Source organism: Chionomys nivalis, chromosome 6 (assembly GCF_950005125.1).
Source record: "Chionomys nivalis chromosome 6, mChiNiv1.1, whole genome shotgun sequence".
NCBI classification, from domain to species: Eukaryota; Metazoa; Chordata; class Mammalia; order Rodentia; family Cricetidae; genus Chionomys; species Chionomys nivalis.
This window is the reverse complement of record NC_080091.1, coordinates 86,015,634-86,033,446: the sequence shown is the minus strand read 5'-3', so window position 1 is coordinate 86,033,446 and position 17,813 is coordinate 86,015,634. Positions and strand designations below refer to the sequence as shown.

Here is a 17,813-nt window from a genome sequence, read left to right as displayed (position 1 = left end):
CATATGTATTCTAATCCCACCTTACTCCCTGATAGCCCTTTTTGTCCCCATGACCCCTTTCTAGTTTCCCGATATTCCATCTTTGAATTTCAGCATTACAGGAAATGTGATGGCCAGGAAAAAAAATGGACAGTCAGCACAAGGTGTCATTTCTTTTGTTTGAGATTTTATCTTCCATAAACAGATGGCTTCAGGAGCATAGATTATGGCTAACCATGTGTTCCTGTTTTGCAATAAAAGAAAGAGTTTTTACCTTGATAATCCAATTCCATGTTTTGAAAATAAAAAAAAAGAAGTGTTTCATTTAGAGACAAATACTCGGCAAAGAGTTAATTTGATTTTTAAAACTGGTTTCATAGAATCATTATTTGCCAAGATTTTATTCTAACTTCAGGTTTATTTGTAGCCTACTTTAATTAGTAGAAAAATTTTACTTTCTATCTATACCAATGAAAAAGTTGAAATCTGGTCGCAGAATGGAGTCCAGACCCTCAAAGTCTGTTCTCTAATACACAAATGAATTTATTAAATAAACACTTGTGTTTCATTTTGTTATAATATGAATCTGAAAGTTTCCAATAAAATGAAAATTTATTAGGAAGCAGCTTACATAAGATAAATTTAAGAGCCATTCAAGTTGATTTAATTTTAATTTGAGAAATATGAAGGTAACTATTTAACAGCTAAAACAAAGATGATAAAAACTCAGGATTTTATTAAAAATATTTCCATCTTATCAGATTGCAGATGATGAAAATTCATAGATTGAAAAATAATGAAAACATAGGCATATTCACATGAAAAATAATGAAAACATAGGCATATTCACAAAATCAAGAGACCCCACAGAACCTTGCACTGTGAAAAAAAGGGTCAATACAACATATATTGAGGAAGCACTCAAGGAAAGAAAACTGGGAGAATTACTAAGATGTAAGACTTAATCTAATGATTATGCTCACAATAATGCATCGGACATAAGTACAATTTCCTCTATTGCCTCCTTGTTAATTATTGTGGTTGAGTCCATGTGTGTTAACAACAGTGCACATTATAGTTGCTTGGTAAGTTTAGGGGTCCTACTCTGTGACTCTTATCACTATCCTTCCCAATCGGAGGACTAGCTGTAGTGTGGAGTGGAATGAGAGAAAGAACTTTGGATGTGATGTATCATCTCATTGAAGGAGGGCGAATACATGCTTATCCTAAGCTATGGAGAAGTCACAATGGGAGTCTGCTGTGACCTATGCTGGGTGGTTTTGATAGTTTCACCAAAAGAGAAAGATTATTTTCTAAATTGAGCCAAATAGGGCTTAATGAAATTATCAGAAGAGCGAAGCTGTTAAATATTTTAGAAAAGAGTGAGGTGGAAGTTAGTTTTAGTACCAGTAAGAAAACATTTTCTAAACGCTATTGATTGCTCAGAAATATTTCAGAAATTCAAATGGGTAGAGTAATAGTTGTACTGTAGGAGACTGTTTTATGCTTTGGAATTTATGGCTTGGGTTATACAGGGGTAGAAGTCTATTTTATGGGTTTATGGAACCAGGAATCTTCAATATTTCAATTTATCAATGGTAGAAAGGCAATGTGCACTATTAGATAAGATATTTAAAAAGGTCTGTGATAAAGTCCAGATGAGAATAAAGGAAACAAAACCAAATGAATATGAGGAGAGAAACCTTAAATAATTGGACAATAGCCTCCACTTTCCACCTTTCCAAAATAAATATTATATAATGACTTTCTTTTGTGTATGATTTTTAATGAGCTACCACATTAAATAAGCTGATTAGTGCCAGTTTCAGTGCCACGATAATTTGCACCTCTGCCTAACTGATGTATGTTTATGAATTTCTTTCCACTCATTTTCTGATGTTATGATAATGGGCTTAGTAGCATTATGTACTTCATTTACTTGTCGTAGGAATTTGCTTTCACTATTTCTCCTGTTAGACTTATATTCCTCTAGTAGCAGATATAAGTCTCACCTCACTTCTCAAAGTTCTTCCAGCTTCTGTAAGCATTTTACTTGCTTGCATTTTTTAAAAGTGCCTCCCGTTGCTCTGTGTATTCTTCCTTAGTGATGCCAGCACGTGTACCACATCACCTCTAGCTCTTTTTCTTCTTTCTTATTATATTTCAGTGATTAAAATGTGAACATGAAGAGATGGAGTCTTTACTTTTGCTGTAAAACATCTGCAGAGTTGCTCACCATATTATAGTCTAAACTCTTGAGAGAAGTTCTTTTAATGTTTCAGTTCTTAGATACTGACTTCTCCAGGTTCATACCAGCTCAACTATTGGGTATGGCCACTGCGAGAACTATGATAAAATCATGGGGTATGGTGGTATGTATGGATGTAGAAGGAAGGAAAATTAAAGAATCGGTGTTCACTGGTAAGGACATGGAATTGACTGAAGACAATAAATTTGCAAGCATTCAAAGATAAAATAGCACCACTTATATATAATTATTGGCCTCAATTTTACAGAATTATTTCAGTGCCCTCCCTTCATGATTGGTTAAGTTTTATTTTCATAGAACTGGTTGTTTCCGTAAGCGGAGCCTGGTCTCAGTGTATGACGAAACTGAGTGAAAAGATCACACAGTGAAATGCATTTAAAATTTTAATGTTTTGGCAAGAGGTATTTTGGTTCTTATCTCAGAATTGGTACTGAAAGAACCTCATTTAGGCAATACAGTCAAAATAGTTCCATAATCTAAAACTGGCACATTCAATGCAATGCACAAAGAAAGAGTATTAACAACACAGAAAATATCACACTCTCACACTTTATTTTGGCTCAATATTGTTGTCTTTTCAAGAAGCATATAAGGGAATGTTGATAGTAGGAGACGATATGATGGATGGGGAAACTATGCAGAAATCATTTTCTACTCAAACCTATGAACAAAGAGAAAATAACAACTTATTAAAATACATGTACTAACAAAATATATACAATATGTATAAATATGTCTAATTTATATGAACATTCAAACATACTGAGTGGCCAGATATAATTCTTCATAATTAACACTGATATATGATAAAGTGATTTGATATACTGATGCTACCAAAGTAGCTGTCATTAATTATTGATTGTCTAAATGATACTTAGGGTCTAAATTCTTCAATACATTTTATAAAAGGTATTATATGTAATTTTTCCAATAATTGAGAAATATTTACACTACCAGATCCACCACTTAGATGCTAAGAAGAAAATATTATTATAAATGGCTTAAAATTTTAAGGAAAAAAATACATAGAAATAAATCTTCACAACTACCTATCAATCTCTCTGTACAAAAGCAGGACAGATATATCTTCTTCAAGGAAGACATTTTGTGTGAAATGTAAAATGAAAATATCAAGTGTATACCAATATGGTCACTTATGCTTTTGACAATTTCTGCCCAATGTTATTACTTCTGTTTGAACCAATTTTGTTTGACAAAGGAATTTTTGTATAATTTATTTTTAAGTACCCATAATTAGCACATGTATCCAAGTTACACAGATAACTAATTGGGAAATCAAGAATTTAGAATAAAACTTAAAATACATCAGTGAAGTTTTGGTAAATAGTTGAAGTGTGATTTTTCTCAGGTTGTTGAATGCAAAGCTTTTTAAGGGTGGCTAAAAGCATTGCTTATATCCAGGGCCAAAATGTATTACCTATGGCTAGGATGCAGCAGTTAATTCAAGAATCTTAGCAGTATCTCTGAAAGAAGAAGGAAGTACAATGCATTTTAACTCCCTGAGGATATTTGCATTTCACCTCATGGATCTCATATATTCTTTAAGCATCTCACATTGAACCTAAAGTATAAATTTTACTTTCTGTACTGAAGCTTGTCTAATGATTGCTTCATGCCCAGAGATACAATCCAAGAAGCAAAAGTTGGAAGTATGCTGAGAGTAACTGTCACATATGGGACTCAAATCTAAAGGTTTTAATGTCAAATCATTAATATTTATACAAAATTTTAGTTTTTTGTTCCATAGTTTACTCTGTTTGGCACTGGAGGAAAAGCATCCTAAGCCCAGGGTTTTTATTAAGTGGTTGGAGGTAGAACCACTGAGTACAGCTTCACATTCACTCTGGTCATTTAACTTTTGAATTCTTTTATAAAATTAAAATTAATAATACTCAAAGTTTCTACCTCAATAAATAGCTAGAATAACCTAGAGGATATTAGTTCTCAAAAACTCGAGATATAGAGAAGGCTCAACAATTAAGACTTCGTATTTTTCTTTCCAAGAACCAATTCATAACTGCCTATAGTTCCAGCACTAGGGAGATCCAGCACCTCTACCCATTGTGGGCACATGCAGTCACATGCACATGTCCAAACAGACATGCTAGCTACATATAATTAAAATAATACGAATTAAAAGGGATGAATTTTGTCTACTTCTTAGTCTTTAATTTTCCTGGAAAATGCTCTATGTAAGAAATTAAATACAATATCAGTGCAGGTCTTTGTTATCGGTGACTGTTACAATCAACAATTAGTATTCTTGATACAATTCTAAGTACTTAGATTAAATAATATGATTTTTAGATGTCCTTGAAAATTTAAATTTAAACTACTTTATTTTTATATAAAACATATTTCATGTTATTACATAACTTTTCTTGCAAAGCCAACGATTACAATTTTTATTATATTTAGTAGTATGATTTATATACTAATATTATATTTTATCATATCTTCACAGTGCACATACCACATAAGGAGCATATGGGTAGGTGTACGGCCTATTCCAGTAGGTCACAGGCATCTGCTGTTGATGAACAGCCTGGGGGAACTGGGGGATGGTGAACTGATGAAATTGGTTGTTCTTGATCTAAAAGGAATAAAAATATAAAAAAAAATCACTCAATACTCTTTGCTTCAAAAACAGAGGGGAACAGAAGTTAGTAAATTCTAACTCCAGCTACATAGGCATTTTCTAAATTATTTCAAGAACCCTCTAGATAAAACATTTTCCAGTATCAAAATCAGCATAACCATTTTTGTGTTACAGAATGTACTATTAAATTTAATAAATCTTAATAATTTATACAAAAACACAAAAATTTGAAAGACTAAAGAGGAAATTTATATGTCAGAATGAAATAAGAGCACTTTAATAAGCTTGATATTTAACTTATGTTTGCGTGTATGACTTTTATAGTCTGAGAGGTTCAGAATTATCTGTCACGACTTATTCCCTGGGGTCTATGCCTCTGATGTGGTTGTTAGTCTCTTAGCATCATTTCCAATGCAGAAGTACCTTCTAGAGTATTTTGTAGAGCCTTCAGAATAGCCCACGTCATAAACTTTGTGCATAGTTCCTCTCAAGGTCTTTAAAGCTTGCTGACTTTACCATGGAGAAGTTCAGAGGATAAATACAGCTTCCTGCTGGGGCATTCTAGTTCTTACAAATGGGAAGTTTTGTTTTTAATTTCCAGTGAGTGAGTGCATGGTGGATCTATAGTTGTGACACATCATTGATAGGTAGATTTGATGAAATCATTTTTTGTCTCCAGTATTCTATTGCACAGTTTATATATGGTACAAAAATCTTTAGAGTATCTAGTCTATTCCTATACTATTTTTAGATAAAGATATGGTAGGTAACAACAATGGAGTAATTAAAAGCACCGTATTGTAAAGAGTAGGGTAACAGGACAGGTACTTCACTTTCCTGACTACAAAGCCTGTGTTGGTTTACTGGGGCACATGTGGCTTTAGACTCAGTAAATGCTGGGGTTTGACACTAATCACTGAGACACCTTAATTTTGAGAAATTAGGTCCTGTCAACCTATTAGAGAAAAGCTGTTTTACTATGCAGGTACTTAATCTAAATAATTTAAAATAAAAATATGTCTAGCCTGAGATTTCTGACTATTCTATGATCATCAGATACTTTCTCAAGTACTTATCTATAAAAATAGATCATATTTATTTTCAGAGACACATTCATATTAAAATAAAAATGTAATTTATTGTCTTGAATTTGGTTTTAAATATTATCTTGGAATTGAATGGTGCAATAATTTGAATAAGAGATTTATGATTATGTATATACTAATTGAATTATACAAGGAATTCTTATTATCAGGAATATTTATATCATATATTTTGATCATATATAATATCAAAATATATTAGTAAGATGAGAAATTTATTAGAAATTGTAACTGCAGAAAAATGTGATCTTTTAAATCTATTGGTTAGTTTTTGATTTATCATAAAATGTAATCATTTCACTAGATGAATTAGTAGAAATGTCCTTCAGAAATAAATTGGATATAAAAGTTTGAGGGTAAGAGATAATTAAATTTGTAATGACTCAGAATTATAAATTTTCAACTGACAGGAAAGTTCTTATACCAACACAATCATTATTGTGACAGGTGAAATGAAGCCAGCAACAAAGAACGTTATAAAACCAATGTAAAATACAGAAAATTCGAATGTATACAAGTACAAATAATTTAAAATTTTTATTGACAGAATCACAGGCAACTAAAGGTAAAATTTTGAATAATAAATTAAAAATAAAAATAAAATAAAAAAATACTTTCACACATCTAAAATAATCTTATCAATAAACGACGTTTCTAAGCATGCTCCTTCTTCATATTACAAACATTTTAAGCCACATGTGACTGCATAAAACTAAAATAAAAAGAAAAAAAACTTACGAAATCAGTAATCTTCTTCAGGAGTTCCTTAAAGAAAGAAAACACATATATGACATACATACTAAATTGAACACTTTAAGCTTTGGCCAAATTTATTCTTAGATATAGCAACACTTGTCCATCTGACATCACATGCATAATGATTTGTTCACTGAATTACGTCTGAGTTTCTCAGATAATAGAAGCACATTTCTTTGAGTATTCACTCTAAATTGAGTTTGCGCATGTTACTCATTTTTTCTAATGTCTAGAATCTTTTAGGTGAGATAATGCTTGTTTGTGCTTTAAATAAATGGATAAATACATGTGTTTATTTTTATTAGCATACTAAACCATTTTAAATAGCACCCTCTTGTTGCAATTATTCTAAATAAGTATTTGCATAAGAAATATCCATTTCTATGCCTTGAGTGATTTTATGTACAAATTGTATTAGAGACATTTTTAGAAAAAGTTGGTAAATCTTTGCTTGGTTAAGAAAGTCTACTAACAATACATTTTAAAACAGGGGTTTATAACTATTGAAATCACTAAATAATGAGATCTTCATTTCTCATGGGAAATAACTTGGCTTATCAAATTAATTCTTCAGGCCTTCGTGCTAAGTAAACAACTCTTTTCTAATAAACAACTACAAAATTAAAAGCGAAACTTTAAAAGTTTATGCAATTTTGGTAGTCATGACTCACCTGCACAGCAATGGTGATGGATTCCTTGAAAAAGAAATAAAAATAATACACTAAATTATTTCTGTAGTAAAATATTACTTATTCTAGTGTCCTTCTCACGCATCATAAGTAAGGCACAGGGGACTGAAACTAGATCAGTTGTTGAATGGCACTCCAGGTGCCTTTAGGCAAGGGACACATGACATCAGTAGGGAGAGCTTTGGAAACCAGCATTGATATGGGAACTTGATTCCATACTTGAGAAGGACAGCTCACAAAGCTGTGTATGGACGCCATAACTCTGTCCAGTGACTGCCAACAAAAGAGGCAGCATTGACTATTTTCTTTCTGATCCAGTACTGTGTAAATATCTCTTGCTAAATTTAAATGTTACTACTTTCTTCTGTCCCCCTGAGAAACCAAGGACAATGGCACTGGGCTTTGATCCTACTGCGTGTACTGGCTTTGTGGGAGCCTAGCCTGTTTGGATGCTCACCTTCCTGGACCTGGATGGAGCCCGGAGGACCTTGGACTTCCCACAGGGCAGGGAACCCTGACTGCTCTTCGGACTGGAGAGGGAGGGGGGAAAGGAATGGGGGGAGGGGGAGGGAAATGGGAGGCGGGGAGGGAAATGGGAGGCGGGGAGGAAGTGGAATTTTTTTCAATAATAATAATACTAAAAAAGATTTTTACCAATGTTATATAAAAGTGTATGCTTCTATAAATCTAACCTTTTACATAAAAATAGTTTTAATAAAGAATTCTTCTGTGGGGTTATCTGGTATTGAATTTTTTTCTTTGTGGGAAAAATTTAACTCAGAGGTAGTGTTTATTCTTGCTCTAAAAACACATAACTGTTTTCAGTGTGTGACCTACTTAGATACACACGTAGAATATCCTTTTCTTGGGGTAACTTACTTCAATTGGTGCTTTGCCAAGTGTAATAGCTGCATACAAATGATTCTACATTTGAAAAAAAATACTTTTTCCAAATGTATTTCTTATTTTGAGAGTTCTTTTAGGGTGTGGTTATGTATGATAGCATTGTCATATTTAAAATTGTAGAGTCCCGTCTATGGAAATGTGATAAAGAATGCTGTAATATTTTAACATTCTTATATATTTCACAGTTAAGGAAATATATACTTAGTTAAATAAATGTTGAAAATAATGATATGTAGCAGGTATCACCTACATTCTTGAGTCTAGAAGAAACGACCAAACATTTTATTGGTATAAATAGTTTAAGAATTAAAATGTGACAATGGAATATTTACCATTTGCTTATAAACTTGTATTTACTCCAATCAAGAAAAGCAGTTTTTAAAAAGACAAATATCAAACAAAATGATAAAAAGACAGTTATTAAGACTAGTGGTAACTGAAAAAGAAGAAACTAATGCACTACCTATAAAATATCATAAAGTACCCTCTTTTTAAAGTCTTACATATACAAGAAAAAACCTCCCAATAGGGTAGCAAAACCTAGGAGGTTACATATATACATAAATATATGTCTATGCTTTGTAATTAACAATTTATTAAAGATTAAAAGTCATTAATTTGAGGAATGGGACGGAGGAGGAAGGGAAAGTTGCAGACTCATTACTCATATATGAGATATTCAAACACAAAAACATGAAATACTTTTATTGTGAGAAGGATTTATGCACTAACTAATTTCTTGTTCTGCTCTGGAGAGGAAAAAAATGTCCATTTGATTGTTGGCTAACAGCTGAGATCTACTAACTAATCTACAATCTTTGCTTCCCAATGCTGCCATCTCCTGGACATAATAAAACCCCAAAGTCTTTCTATTTCAGATGCACAGGATTTTATTGTTTAAGAGGTTTCATAATCATCTGGCATTCAATACAATACATTAATGCTTATTTGGTTTAATGATAGTGATGGCTTCTTATTTTCTAGGGGAGCGTTAGAAAAGTAATGCACACTCCAAACACAAGAAACAGAGAAGGGTGGTCACGTGTGCAAGGTCGTATACCATATAGCTTATTTTTGGTAGTTCAACGTTGGCTCCCTGTACACCAGATTTCATACCTCAAGCTATAGATAAGATCCTACCCCTGCATTGTTGGCTACATGACACTTATTACTCCTGTTTCAAAGACCTCTCTAAGCCAAAGCCTTATTGAAGTGGCAACATCAAATAGAACTTTAACAATTGGATGGACTTCTTTAGACTTCAGATTACTTTTCAAAACAATGATAATATGGTCAGCTTCACAGATATACTGTCATAGCCACATCATATCACACATAAATGCAGGGATTTATATATAATTTACCTTTTAAAAATTATTAATAGTGCTTTTTAAGTAGTAATTTTTCTCTATGGTTTGTTTTAATTTACATTCCAGAAAACGTTATAAAAATTCAATTGGTTTTTACTTTCTGTATTTAAACTGATTGGAACTTTTTACTTCAGCTAATTAGTTTTCAAGTGAAAGTAATAGCAAAAACAACACAAGTAAAAGTGCACCACTCACCTGGTTGGGAATATTACGGATGGCCTTACCCTGGACCCACTGGTTCAAACTGATCTGTTGCTGGGGAACAGGTGTGCAGAACTGGGAGCAGGAAAGGTCCTGGGAAAACTGCTTGATTTTTTTCTAGAAGGGAATAAATGTACCAGTGTTTATGTAGTGCCTGTTCTCTATGGGTCAGAGTGTATCTGTATAAAATCAAATCTATATAAATATCAAAACTTTATTTTTGTTTACTTAAGGTTTACTAAGCAAAAGATATTTTGTTTTGTAATGTAATGTAAAAGTGAATAAAGTGAGTTTTAGAATAGAAGTCATTATTAGATTAGGGTTCTAGAAGGACATTTTTATGTAAAGGGCAAAATGCTACGCAAAAGTAGAAGAGTTGTCTAGGAAATATTTGACATTGCTATTGCTTTTTCTCTTCACATTTGTCTCAAGAAGTTTGATGTCTGCTCCCTGAAATAGTGATATTTATATTTTCTTTGTTATAGTGTAACTTCTGAATATCTTACAGCTTCACTGTTTCAGTAATCACATGAGTTGATGGATGCAGTGGCTTATATACTTTCTAAATGCCCCTACAGGATTGATCCAATTTTATTTGGCTGTGACTAGTTGCCTACAAATATTTGTTTTAAAGATGAGACCACATAAAAACACATTTATTTTCAGAGACTTTTCAGTCCCTACGGATAATAATAGAGTGTATGTGGAGAAGAACATTGATGTGTCTTTGATTCGCTGTCATGTCAGATGTGCTGATACATGAAAATGGTGTAAGGGCACGGTGCTACCAGGGTATAGACACGCTGTGAGAAAAGAGTTTTCAGATAACTATTTGTTTAGAATAGATTATTTTACCTTGTTTCTAATAGTACAATGTGCTATTTTGCTACAATAGTCTTAGAAAGGATTTTTCTTCTTGTATAAAAACAATGATTGGGTTTTAGTTTATTTATTTTTGTAGATTTCTATGACACAGCTAGCAGTTATTCTCTAATGTTCTTTTGAAAACCTGCGGCTGTGGTGACCATAGTTCACTTTGAGTTAAGGAAGATATAGCCTGGAGGAGTTCAGTAACTGCTCAAGGAGTTAAGGTTGGGAGGGAATTTGCCTGGATTCAGTCCTCTCATTCTTTCTTGCTCTGCACATTCTGATGTCTCGTGGCAATGGGCTTCATCACCATTTGTTCCTCAGGATGAGAACATTCAGTAGCATTTGACCTTAAATCGTCTATCTTTTTGTTCGTTCAAAGAGAAGCATTTTAACTAATTACATGAATGATATGTTACATAGATATCTGAAGGAAAACAGTTAAAACACCTTTTCTGAGTTTTAAAATTTAGTAAGATTGCCTGATTTTTTGTTAAAATTCCATATTTGAAAGATATTATTCACATATATGGTGACAGTTTTGTCAAAATTTGATATTAAATATTTTATTGGGAAGAAATGATACGATCATGATAAACTTACCTGCTCATTTAGGTTGACCCTTTGTTCTTCAGTCTGCACAATTTTCTATTGAAAACATTACATATATCAGAGAGATACAGACAGAAATGTTGCTAATAAAATAACTTAGTTGAATTATAATTGCTCACATCATTGATTGCCTCAGCAGATTCCTAAAGGAAAAAAATGAAAGTAGCTTTACTTTAATTATATAGCAATAGTTAAATATAAATGATTTTAGTAGGCCATCAAGGGCAATTATTTAAATATTCAGAATCCAACCACCCAGGACTAAGATATTAAGTCACTTAAGAATGAAATAAGCTAAATATTTATCAGAACTTTCTAAAATTCCTTTTTTCTCTACAAAAGTAACAGCACAATTAGAAAATATTTTAATTCAACACTATTTTTAGTACTACATTATTCAGAATTTTTTAAATTTCTGCATGTGAAATGCAGGCAAGTGATCAAAATAAATGAATAAAAACAGCCAGGAAGTTAACTTATGGTTGTAATCCAGCATACCCTGTAAACTGAGGCAGTAGGATTGCTATAGGTTCAAGGCCAATCTGGGTTACGTGTTTATAGAGTTAGACTCTGAGTCCCTTCCTGAATAAGTAAAAGAGCCAGGGGAGGGGGCATTAATATTAGTAAGTAGGGTCAACTAAACATCGTGGACCTTCATTCTATGACAGATACTGCTGGAAGCTCCCAGTCTGAGACAGACTTAAATTCTGAGAAAGGCTGAGACTTCTTTCCTGAGACATTAGCTGTGGAGAGTTTTGGCACCATCCAAGGTCATAAGGCTCCAGATTGTGACTCAATGTAGTGCTGCCAGCCCTTTTCAAACATACTTCAATCTGTCAGCATTGTTATCAACCAACACACATAATATCTAACCCAAACCTTTTTCTGACTCTATGAAATGGCTCTCAACATTTAATATGATAGTATCATATTGAAGATTTAGTAAAGATGTGGAGTTTTTAGTCCAACCCAGAGTTCCTGATTCAACTTTTCATGTAGTCACATATATAGCAAAAAATGGTAAGAGATATGATCTTATGAATTTAATCAATTTAAGGTATGATGGAATATTTTGAGACCATGTTCTTTTATTAAATGTATTTATATGTGTATCTCTCTTCTTGGAAATATCAAGTTATTATAGAACACTATGGTTAAGTCACTATTTCTCAAAAATATCACAAAAGAAATACTAACTTACCTCACTGGATGAACTGCTAGCAGATACCTTGATAAATAAATTAGAAGTAAAACAAAAAGGAATTGGTGACATGAAGATAGGTTCATCAACAATATTCCTCAAGAAGCAGGAACTACCTTAACACCATACCATACTGATTGCCCCGTATTACTAATATGCAAAATGAGAAAGAGGATAGAGATAAAATATTAATTATGTGATATTTCTCTGTGTCTTCTATGAATATGTTTTATTACCACTTGTTAATAAAGAAGCTGCTTTGACCTATGGCAGGGCAGAATAGAGCTAAGCAGAGAAATTAAACTGAATGCAGGGAGAAAGAAGGTGGAGTCAGGAAGGTGCCATGTAACTACCAAAGGAGAAAGATGCTGGAAACTTACCCATATGCCACAGTGTCATGGTGATACATAGATTAATAGAAATGGGTTACTATAAGATGTGAGAGCTAGCTAGAAATAGGCGTGAGCCAAAGGGGTGTTGTAATTAATATAGTTTCTGTGCGATTATTTGGGTCTGGACAGCTGGGAAATGAAAGAGAAGTGTCCATTTACACAATAAATCATGCTTTATAGGCACCGATGATTAACCACATTTGGGAAAGTGGATGGCAAGGATCCACCTTATCAGGCAAGTAAACAGGTTTTGGTGAACATAGAGGGACACGACTCCAGTGCAGATAGCGTCAAATTAATGCTCAGATGCCTCCAGATCCCACCTTCTGGCTTGTCAAGAGGGGTGTTGTGGAAGGTCTGGGGGACAGTAGTGATAATCACACAGAAGCATTGTTAATCAAGTATAGTTAAGATGAACAAAAATCCTCCACTATCTCATCTATTTCTACCTGGGGTTTTCTAAAAGAATTAGGCACATTGCTCCTGCAATATTATTTATGAAGTAAGAGAAAACCATTTTCCTTAGGAAGAAGTATACTCCATTTTATGGGGTTATATCAAAATAACCCATTAAAAGGTGGTTTTGAAATGAGACACAGATAATCCTTGTGGGATCTTCTCACATTAGTGCATAATGCTGCCTAAGATTGTAAATACATTGACCATTTGGAGTTCAAAGTTAAACAAATAACAGTCAAATGTTCAGCACAGATATTAAAAAATGAATTTTACCTGAGCTGTTTGGAAGAATGCATCATTGGCCTGCTTATACTTCTGAAAAGAAATAAATGACATTAATTTTATAGCCATAATGCTTGAAAAAATACTTTAAAATATATTTAAAATAAGAAACTATGACTTACTCCTTGGTAGATTCTGGTACGTTCCTTGGGAAAAAAATGAAAATGCATTTTGATTACTTTCTAATTCTTTACTCATACTTCCCAAAGTATTGATGAGCACTGACTATTTAATCCAAGAGTTTATAGTAATTATTTTTGAGATGACAGCAACAAAGAGAGAAGGAACAGTTTTTCTTTTTCTTTTTAATCTTTTAAAAATTTTTCTTTGGTTTTTAAGTAAAGTCTTGGCAGAAAGCACAGCTATTTGTTGGGTGCCATTGAACTAGAATCTGTTAGGGAAGCATGTGAAGAAGGCACCCATCGACTGAAGCCCTACCCAGGTGCAGATGTGCCTGTATTTAGTACTCCAGATGTAGATGCAACAAATCACCATAATCATTCGCAACAATGAGAATCCTAGACTGATGTCAGAGTTACTGAACGATGGGACAATCAGCATGGGGAAGGAAAGTATGCAAGTTTGATGCTGTTGTATATTTTGGCTTATTTTCCCCATAATTTTTAATTTCAATCGATAAACTTTAATTTTCCTATGGATTTGTAGGGTGTTATTGCTACTCATAAAAATATGAATGAGAAAAGACATATAATTTGCTATTAGGTGCCAGAATTATTATTCATAATAAAATACCTTACCTCTCTGGATTGATCCTTTACCACCTATGTAAATTAAAAAAGCATGATTTAATTTTTTATAGCTTATTTAAAATGGCAAGGTGTATCTTTTTTACTAATAAATGGCAGGGAAATTTAAAACAGAAGCTGAGGCAAGTGAATTGACTCAGTAGGCGTAGGTCTTTGCTACCAACCATGACGACCTGAGTACATCTCCAGGACCACACAGAAGGCAAGAACTGTTTTCCAACTCCCTTAAACTGTCTTGTGATTTTCTTATGATGTTGTGCCATGCACACGCGCACGCACACACACATACACACGATTAAATAAAAATGGCTTAGATAAAAGAAAAACAGTTTCTTAGACAAATTTAGTACAAAAGGACTGTCTTAGGAAAGTTATCTAAGTTTCAAATATCAGTACAGAACTACTTCAACACAAACACTCTTGAAGAACTTTAGCTTTCTTTTGATAGTTACACTGATTCACTGTTAGCTGAATGAGTTTTTATTATTTTTTAAAAGAAACTCTTTAAACTAATTATAAAATGTAAGAAAATTGTACTGATCCTGTATAACACTTCCAAAGCATCTTATTATTTTATCTGTATACATTAACTTCTGTGTCCTAGAGAGTTAAGTCTATGTTCAGAATGAGGATTGAGACAATGTTGCAAACAAAAATTATTGGTACTATCATATATGTAGGCTGAACTCCAAACTGTGCTAATAAAGTATTTTAAATGTATTTCCTACTACGTGCTCTTCATTTTATGGCATAATCACATTATTATTATTATTATTATCATCATCATCTTTTTTCAATTTTTTGGCAAATAAGTTGTATTCAAATCCAAGCTTACTAATACTTATTTCCATTCAAGTCATTTTTGTTATAGTTATGGTGTGTGTGTGTGTGTGTGTGTGTGTATGTGTGTGTGTGCATGTACTCATGTGCTTATATGCAGACAGGGGCATGCATTCATATGTGATCTGAGTGCCAGTGCCTGCATAACCTGAGGCATTTCCCCTGATATTATCTTATCTTATTCACTGAGACAATCTCTCTCTGATGAATTCAGAGTTCCCTGATATGAACTAAACTTGCAAGTCTGCTTGTTCTGGAATTCAATGTCTTATGGACTTTGTTTTCCAAATGCTTGAATTTCAGGCAGGCAGCTGTAATGCCCACTGGAAGTTTATATGGATTCAGGGAATTCAATGTCCATCTTTGTGCTTGTGTGCCAAGTGCTTTATCTATGGAGCCATTTGCCTGATCTATATGTCCTCATGTGTATTTTGTCACCATGAATTCTAAACTATTCTTTTAATTAAGAGTGACAAAATTCTATCAATTTATTGACAACTGACTTTGGAAATTCAAATTATAATGGTGGTGTTTTCTTATACTTACAGAACACACGGAAAGTAGAAATGGCTTCTCCAGAAAGCTCTAACAATTACAATATATTCTGGAAGGGAAGCAACTCTTTTCTCTTGTCTACTCTTCTGTATTTTTTCATTGTTGACACTTTGTACTATGACATTGTTGTCATAGTACAAAGTGTCATTGTTGACACTTTGTACATTACAAAATCAATATAGTAAGAAATACGATCAATACTACCACTGATATAGATTCCAAGGTAACAGGCTCAATCTCTATTTATTGTTGACAATGCCTGCATCTTTTGCATATAGTAAAAGGTTCATCCTTCTCATATCAAAAATGAAGCCATAGCATCATGTATCCCTGCTCACTTACATGCTTCGCCAGAGCAACGGCCACAAGGCAGGTAAAGATGAAGAACTTCATGGTTGCTTGGTCCTGTAGAATCATGTATAGAAATTATTATTAATCTTATCGTGAAATAATCATTTCTCTGCTATTATACATGTAATAAATAAAGGTAATGAATTGAGTAAACTAGGATATGTTGGGGAATTTTATGAATATAAATAGAAATATCACAATAGATTTTGAGACGTTTTTCCCCTAACAGGTGATACTTAAAGCCATGTTTACTAAAATGTATATGGTTTATTCAGAGACATCATAAATTCCTAGAAGTAAACTCAACAGAAGGACATTTTGTGAAGAATGATTGTCAGAAGAATGAAGTGTAACAGAACCTCCCATGGTTATCAACAAAACATGGCGTATCAAGCTGTAGTGAGACGAAGTACCTCTTATATTTAGGCTGGGTAAGGTGAGTCACTATAAGGACTAGGGTCTGAGAACCATCCAAACATTAGAGAGACCTGACCGCATCGTTGGCAGTCTCACATACAGACCAAGCTACACAGCTGACACATACATGTAGAGGTTTTAGGTGTTTCCCATGCAGGCTCCCTGGTTGTTGGTTCATACTCTGTGTGTTCCTATAAGCCAGCTCAGTTGTTTCTGTGGGTTTTCCTGTGATGTCCTTGATTCCTCTGACTCCTACAATCCGTTCCTTCTCTCTTCAGCAGGATTCCCCATTGTTGGCCTAATGTCTGACTGTGGATCTCTTCCTCTGTTTCCAATAGTTACTAGATGAAGCCTCTATGAAGACAATCCCGATAGTCTATACACAGGAGATGACCTGTTCAGGCTGTGCATACACTACTGCTAGTAGTCTTAGCTGGGCTCATTCTTGTAGATTCATGCAAGTTTCCCTTGCATCAGGTTTCTACCTGACCATGAAATGACCTCAGCCTTTCCAGTCTTCTCTTTCAGAACTCCCCCTCCATCCATCCCCAACCTGTCCCTCAAGTTTCCATCCCCACCTACCAGTCCACCCAGGAGATCTCTCCTGTTTTCCCTTCCCAGTGAGATCCATATTTTTAAAGTTTACTTTTAAAATGTATTTTGAATGTTAGTTCTTAATTAGGTATTTTCTTAGCTTGACAGGAAAGTACATTTTACATAACTATGTTTACTAAGTGACGCCTATGTGACAATCACCGCGCTAGCTAGATATTTTATCATTTGCAATCTTTAGAATAATTTTATAATGTTGGCCGGCATGGAATTTTCTCTTCCAACTTCTTGTTGATGAAATTGGCTCAAAACCCACAAGCAAAATAAACAGTTGGTAGATTTTTAAGAAGCCACATTATCTTACCTACTCCTGGCTTTAGAATATAACCTGAAGATACAGTATCATAATAAAGTTTTTAATGTATGCATTTTAAACTACTAAAAACTGAAAAGAGATAAATGTATAATTTGTATAAATTTAAAATTTGTATAAATTTAAAATACTTTAAGCAATGTGTACTGTGCTGATAATTTTGTTTTTACCTATATCTTAATTTTTATTGTGTAGAAGAGAACAAACAGAGTTTCAAAATTTTTTTGCTAGCTATTCTATAAGAGAAAGAAT

The 17,813-nt window shown here is 33.4% G+C and overlaps 1 protein-coding gene across 1 annotated transcript; it reads right to left on the bottom strand.

Moving 5' to 3' along the window:
• Nucleotides 1-2,526: 2,526 nt before the first annotated feature.
• LOC130876375 (alpha-S2-casein-like A) lies at nt 2,527-16,261 on the bottom strand. Its single transcript, XM_057772887.1, has 9 exons — nt 16,211-16,261; nt 13,698-13,739; nt 12,574-12,600; nt 11,492-11,515; nt 11,364-11,408; nt 9,888-10,010; nt 7,399-7,422; nt 4,743-4,862; nt 2,527-2,592 (listed from the first exon to the last, which is right to left on the bottom strand). Exons 1-9 carry the CDS (start codon nt 16,259-16,261, stop codon nt 2,527-2,529), a joined length of 522 nt encoding a protein of 173 aa, XP_057628870.1.
• Between the last annotated feature and the right edge of the window lie 1,552 nt (nt 16,262-17,813).

Excerpts from the sequence above, each read along its gene's own strand:
- LOC130876375 (XM_057772887.1), bottom strand. The coding sequence starts at position 16,261 with ATGAAGTTCTTCATCTTTACCTGCCTTGTGGCCGTTGCTCTGGCGAAG. Across the intron at positions 12,601-13,697 it reads CATTCTTCCAAACAGCTCAG|GTATCTGCTAGCAGTTCATC; the intron begins GTAAAATTCATT and ends TTATTTATCAAG. Across the intron at positions 11,409-11,491 it reads CTGCTGAGGCAATCAATGAT|AAAATTGTGCAGACTGAAGA; the intron begins GTGAGCAATTAT and ends TGTTTTCAATAG.